Source organism: Morone saxatilis, unplaced genomic scaffold (assembly GCF_004916995.1).
Source record: "Morone saxatilis isolate NCDOM2014 unplaced genomic scaffold, NCSU_SB_2.0 Contig9, whole genome shotgun sequence".
Taxonomy (NCBI): Eukaryota; Metazoa; Chordata; class Actinopteri; family Moronidae; genus Morone; species Morone saxatilis.
In genome coordinates this window covers 8,106,805-8,113,198 of record NW_023340268.1, presented here as the reverse complement: position 1 = coordinate 8,113,198, position 6,394 = coordinate 8,106,805, and the positions used below count along the sequence as shown (strand labels likewise).

Here is a 6,394-nt window from a genome sequence, read left to right as displayed (position 1 = left end):
CTCCCGCATAAGATCCCAGATACTTCCCCGGAAAACCAGAACAAAAAATTATGTCCAGGACGATGAATTTTTGACAAAAAATACAAACACCAAAAAATCGAATTACTCACTTTTTCTCAAGGTACATCGCAATACGCTTGTGCTCTTACAAACAAAACTGCTTATTGTTTAAATAAAAATATAAAAATACAAAAAACCGGGGTGCGTTATATAAACACAGTACATTTTGAAATACAGGAGACCGTACCTATTAACTTTAAGATACACTCCCAACGTGTTTTATTAGTTGTGCAGTTCCAAATTCTATCAATATATTATTATTTCCTCATCCGAGATAAGTTATCTGTGTGTTATATTATTGTAAATACAAACGTGACGGAGAAGAAAAAAAAAGACAATTCATCCAGGACCGCTGGTACTGGGCCCCAAGGGAGCCAAACAAACCTTGTCGCCTCACTATTCAGACCTCATGAACAGAGGAATGACCACCTTAGATGGATTCTTTCAAAGTGTCTCTTCAATCAATAACCGAGACATGCCCGATATGTGCAGCGTGAAAGAGTGTGGTTCAATCGTTTATTTCTACTTCCTGTCCTAGGTTTGATGAAAGCCAATCCCGTTCTTACCAATGGGAAGAGGGGATACGGAGGAACAACATTTTTTTTCTTTGCTGGGAAAGAAAATTAATTGGTCTACCGAGTTCAGCTGAAGTTTATAACAGGCCTCCACAGCCTGGGGAAAGGGTAGTGCTTGATCCTAGAGTCGGACGCGCTTTTTAGCTGAACATTGTTCCTGTCTTGTGTGCCTATATTTCACGGCAACTTTGGCAAAGGGGAAAACCCTGCACGAAACACAAACAGGGAGCAACGGGGCGTTACAAGACATCAGGTCAAATTTAAAAAATCCTTGTCAGTCCGCCGTGGTTTTAATAAATCAGCCAGTAGTTGCCCGTCACAGGGCTGACACACTTGTGAGATGATGATAGCTGATGATTCATCCGGGGTAGGTCAGTTATTTGGCTGTCGCTTCTATGTGTCCTCGATGGTAAATTCTGACCGTGAGTAGAACAAAAGCAGAAAAGATGGATCCGTAAACAGGGGTTCTGATAAGTTTTCTTGCTGGTGCAAAGCATCAGGACTTTTAAATGTACCACACTGCCTGTTCAGACACTGACTTTGGTTATAATACTTCCATCTCGTTGGTTATAAAACCACAACAGAGGACAAATATATGTATGTATTTTTATTGTTATAAACCAAATTAAAAGCATTCAGTATAAGTCTGGAGAAGTTGGTGTCAGTTCTCTCAGCACTATGCCCCCTGACCTTCCTCTTCTGTCTGCTCAGGGGCGTGTTTTTCGAGCGGGTCTGCGAGTGTCATCAGTTCCTTTATCTTCAGATAAGTCTCACACTCCGGTGAGAAGCGGTTTCTCTGTAAGAAAGATCAGAAATCATCATCATGTTCCTCTGCAACTGTTAATTAACACTGTAGATTTAAGGTTGATGTATTTATGGGGTTACTGATACAGAGGTAGCATAAACTAAAATCTTAACTAATATCATTGAAATAATGGTAGTTAAACATTGTAAAATATTTTATTTTACTATACTGTACTATAAATGAATAAAGAAAATAACAAATAAACATATTCTGATGTAATTAACTTTAATAGATGAAAGTTAAAAGTAGCTCATTCAAAATGTACTTGAAACAGTGTTGCCACATTCCCATTGAGTGAGTACAATGTTAGCAACAGGAGTGATGGCCAAAGCTGTTTAAAACAAGGCCCAACTTGTAGGAAACCAGAATTATCATGCAGAAATACTGACTTCCAAAATGCGAAGTCAATTAAAAGTACACAAGTGGCTTGAGTCCTCTGTAAGTGAAACATACCTGCAGACAGAGACGCAGCAGGCCTCCTCCCTCACCCTGCATCTCTAGTGATGTCAGGAACAGAGGCAGAGACTTCTCTGTAATCCTGTTTCCTACACACACACACACACACACACACACAACATTACCACTTTATTGAAATCTTCAATGGTCCTTATGGGATTTCATTTTTTATTTTGTGCAGGGGAAATAGCTGCTAATGAGCGAGCTAATTGTTGTTGCGAAACAAACAGATACATAAATACTTATTTTAATAATCTAATGTCACCTATGAATAATAAACCTCCCATTTTTTCATTCTTATGTCTTTTTTTTATGAACAAATTATAATACAAAAGGTCAAATTATTATATGTAGCACTTAAACTGAATACAAGGAGCTTTTAACTGGTTATTAATGAGTCTCAATCTAATACTGATGCCTCTGTAGGACCTATATAAAGCAAACAAGACCATCAGTGAGAGGATTAGCTATTTCCATATAGTTAATGCCTGCCACCTGGTCGGATTCAGTTGGATTCCCCTTGAAATCAATTGAACGAGGCAGAGGAAACACTACCACTTTAGTCCACAGGCACCACCAGAATCAACACAAAATAAAAGTAAAAACAAAAATTTTATATAAAGTGACCTAAGAACAACACCATCTCTGCTAAAGGGTCTTATATAGGATATTTGTGCACACTCATTCTGAAATCACAACAAAACTAATGTTCAACATTAACGGCAGTTGAAAATCTTCCTGTTATGAAACTTAACTGTAGTTGTCCTGGAAATACTTTGATGTGAAAGGTTTCCAAATTTAGATCTTTCTGTGAAGCTGAGATGAACACAACACAGTTACTGACCTGCCAAGTTTAGGGAGGTCAAAGTCCTGTTTCCGGGCAGAATAAGCTCACCGTCCCTGTGCTGCACCGACTGGTCCAGCAGGGGGTTCACTATCTCCACCACCTCGACCTGCCGATGGAGAGAGAGAGAGAGGAGTAAACAAGTGCCTGACAGCTTGTGTTCAAATCATATTTATCATCGAGAACAAAAAGAAATGCATCAAACAAACCTCATTCAGAGCAGAGCTTAATTTATCCTGTAGGGGGGAAATAAATAAATAAAAAGCAAATTTACTGTACTGTGTATGTTTACAGCCGTATGGTACACAGATTCAGAAAGCATGTCTCTGGTACCTCCTGTGCAGACAGTTTCTCTTTGCTCCCCAGCTTGCCACCTTTATTTTGAAGCCCTTTTATATCTGCAGCTAGGAGACATTTAAAGAGATAACAATGAAAAGATAAACCCTGGCGGTGTCAGAGGATAATGGAGCAAGTGTTTATCTGTAACAGAAGCAATTACATTTCTTGTTAGACTTTGGGTTCTCTTTTTGGGCAGCTGGTTTCTCATCTTTTTTCGACGCTTCCTGTAAGTTAAAAGATCGGAAGATTACTTGTCACAAGATTTATAAACCGTAGATGCCACTGAAGTTACACCATAGTTTAACTTTTGTCCATCTCACGCTGTTTTTTTTGTGTTCTTATTCAGTACGTTACCTTTTTTTTCCCTTTGTTCTCCCCTTTGCTCAGTGATGTGCTGCTGGGTACTGAAGGGAGCTGGCCAGCAGGAGACAGTTCAGGATCGACCTGAAAAGATGACTACAAAAATAAAGCGAGAAAATGTGTCTATTAGAATGTCTCATATGTTTCCCTGCATCCCTCTACTCCTGATAACCAGGTTTGCAGAGTAATGTCAGCCTTCTGGTTGGAATCAAACCCAGGCCACTGCGATAAGGACTAAGCCTACACGGTGAGCTCCCCTGTGCCCCAGGGATTCATTTTTACGTTAGGAGGGTATTAATGTTAGAAATTGCAGCACTTACAGACTGCGTTCTTTCCAGAAGCAGCTTCCTCCTCTCCACAACTTCTTCTTGAGTTAGAGCAAACTCACCAAGTATCTGAAAATGGACGTGGTTAAGGGGCGGAGGCTTATTAAATTACATAATATAATGCATTAAGCAGAATATAATTTAAAACAACTTAACCACTGATTTAAATGCATTATCTCCCAAGTTAAAGTCTTTAATGTAAATGGATACCGCAGCCAGATGAGCAGCTCCTACGTCTCCAATCTGATTGTTGAACAGCGAGAGAAAGAGCAAAGCACGATTCAGCCGCAGACCCTGAGAGACAAAACAGGATGAAGACAACACCTCAGTGGTCGTGAGGGGAACATATAGGGGGAATGTGGAGTCAGCTCTGGGTTATACCTGCGCAATATGCATAGCACCCGCATCGCCAATAGAGTTGAATGCCAGGTTGAGTGATAAGAGGTTCTTGTTGGTAGATCTGGCTGTTGAGAGAGCCGAGCCAATTAAACGAGCGCCCTCGTCTCCTATCCGGTTATTTCGCAGGGACAAGTGAGTGAGGCTGGACCAAAGGAAACACACAACATAAATCTGAAAGTTTGTGCTTCTATTTGTATGTGAATGCACATACACATACATGAAGGTTTATTTAAGGAAGTTTTTTTGTACTTCTATGTGAGATATGTGACTGCTCGGTGACTCACGTGCTGTCTTCTGAGAGAAGACAGTGGTAGCTCTGTTCTGGAAGAGGGTTGCCCTCCAATATCACTGTACTAAAATAAAACAGGAGGGGAGGGATCATTAACCCTCTGTGTTTGACTGATGATGTTCAACAAGCTGTGGTATAGTTTTGTCTGCAACATTTTCAGACTCAGACTCAAATTTAGTTTCCCATCCTTCAATCCAAATTGAATTAGACCCACTGTGACGCAGGGAGCTACAAAACAAAGTGTGAGTGACAGTAGGAATCCAGTCACCTGAGGTTGGAGCACAGTGATACTGCGTTCATGAAGGAGATTACCATTTGATCTGTCAGTCCCGCCTGCCAAAACCTGCAACACAGTGGACAAGATTACACAAACAAACAAGAACAAAACAGTGACAGCTGTAACCGTGTTCCCTGTAACAGGAGTGCACTCTCCCCACCAGCTCATTACTCACTGAAGACTCTGTAGCTTACTCAGGGAGAGAAGCATCTTCTGCAGCACTCTGGCAATCTGCTCATCTACCTTCCATCCTGTGTATTTTTAAAAAAAGAAAATAAATTATGTTTTCTCCAACATCCAAATATTAAACCAGAAACAAATGTGGGTGTAAATATTTCTCTGTGGTGTTTTGTTCTTACCAGAAACCTTCAGCTTATTGGCGCTGAGGGGGTCTTCATTCTCCAGCTCCACTTGGAGGCATGGCTTAGACCAGAAAGGTGCAGCATTTATCTGTGACTGGCTGTCCTCTGAAGGAACAATTATGATCACTATAAGTGAACTGACAATTACTGTACATTCAGATTCACATATACTGATCTGTAGTATACAGTAAAGTGTATTTCTAGTGTATCGAATGTTCCTAGGTCTTCAGATTTTGTTGTTTTGATGTGTTTTGAATGTTCAGAAGTTCAGAAATTCAAAAATTAGATTAGATTTAAGGTAAAATACTTACAAAACTATAATTAATACAGAATAATTTCAGCGCTAATTGAACTAAATTCTACTTCTATCAGTTTAAGACATCAACTGGAGTAAACTAGCAAACAGTCTTGCAAATATTTAAGTATCTTATACAGGATACACCAATATATGAGTATGTGTCTGCCTGTCTTTTTGTCAGTGTCAAGCTGTTCAGATCAGGAGCAGCTCTTGTTTACCCGTGTCTCCTCCTTCAGTTTCAGTGGTGGAGGAGGCCGGTTGCCTGGTGCTGACATCTGGGATATCCTTCATGTCCAGAAGAGCACAAAGCCCAGGGAAGTCAATCTCCACATTGCCTGAGCACTGATATTCATCTGTGGGACAGTGGGTTTAAAGCATTGACCACACAGCTTTCATCTGTTACCAAAGACAGCCTGATAATGTTACTTACCGAAGGTCTGAGCTGGCAATTTTTCATTTGGAGTCTGTCCTAAAAAACAACAGATAGGCCAGAGTTTATACACACTGAGCGTTTCCCCTTTTTATCAACCAACTGGGCCGTTAAACTACAGAAGGGGGAGTTATTTACCATCACACTTGTTACAAAATAGTTAGTGAATGAGAGTGGTATTTCATCCCTGATATCTATTAAGATTCTTTAAATACTACAATCCAGTGTTTTCCTGTTTCCCTCCCATCTGCTCAGCACATGCTGGGTTATAGTAGGGTCCTGTCTGCTGCGATGGGAGGAAAGCTACTGAATGTGTGAGTGAAACTTAACTACCACTAAAAACAGTACTTATTTCAAGAGTTGGAAAGTAACAGTGAAAGTACTGAGCTTTAGTATAATTAGTATTTCTGTTTTATGCTACTTTATGATTCTGATCCACTACATTTCAAAGGGAAAAGTGTACTCTGTAAATGAGTACTTTTACTTTCGATGCTGTTTTGCATCATACATAAATTATGAATGCTGGACTTTTAACTTGACTTATACTGTTATACTGTTCATTTTATATATTATA

General features: G+C 39.8%; 1 protein-coding gene across 1 annotated transcript in view; it reads right to left on the bottom strand.

The window, feature by feature from the left end:
- Positions 1-1,246: 1,246 nt before the first annotated feature.
- Positions 1,247-6,394, bottom strand: part of lrrc71 (leucine rich repeat containing 71) — a 5,639-nt gene continuing 491 nt past the window's right edge. Inside the window, exons 2-17 of the mRNA XM_035681241.1 lie at positions 5,821-5,859; positions 5,609-5,743; positions 5,090-5,197; positions 4,906-4,981; positions 4,722-4,796; positions 4,449-4,517; positions 4,147-4,306; positions 3,976-4,059; positions 3,760-3,834; positions 3,434-3,535; positions 3,240-3,303; positions 3,074-3,144; positions 2,950-2,976; positions 2,741-2,849; positions 1,894-1,985; positions 1,247-1,431 (exon numbers count right to left, since the gene is read on the bottom strand). Of these exons, the coding sequence (XP_035537134.1) occupies positions 1,312-1,431; positions 1,894-1,985; positions 2,741-2,849; positions 2,950-2,976; positions 3,074-3,144; positions 3,240-3,303; positions 3,434-3,535; positions 3,760-3,834; positions 3,976-4,059; positions 4,147-4,306; positions 4,449-4,517; positions 4,722-4,796; positions 4,906-4,981; positions 5,090-5,197; positions 5,609-5,743; positions 5,821-5,859 (1,406 nt within the window). The 3' untranslated portion in view covers positions 1,247-1,311. The remainder of the gene's footprint in view (positions 1,432-1,893; positions 1,986-2,740; positions 2,850-2,949; positions 2,977-3,073; positions 3,145-3,239; positions 3,304-3,433; positions 3,536-3,759; positions 3,835-3,975; positions 4,060-4,146; positions 4,307-4,448; positions 4,518-4,721; positions 4,797-4,905; positions 4,982-5,089; positions 5,198-5,608; positions 5,744-5,820; positions 5,860-6,394) is intronic.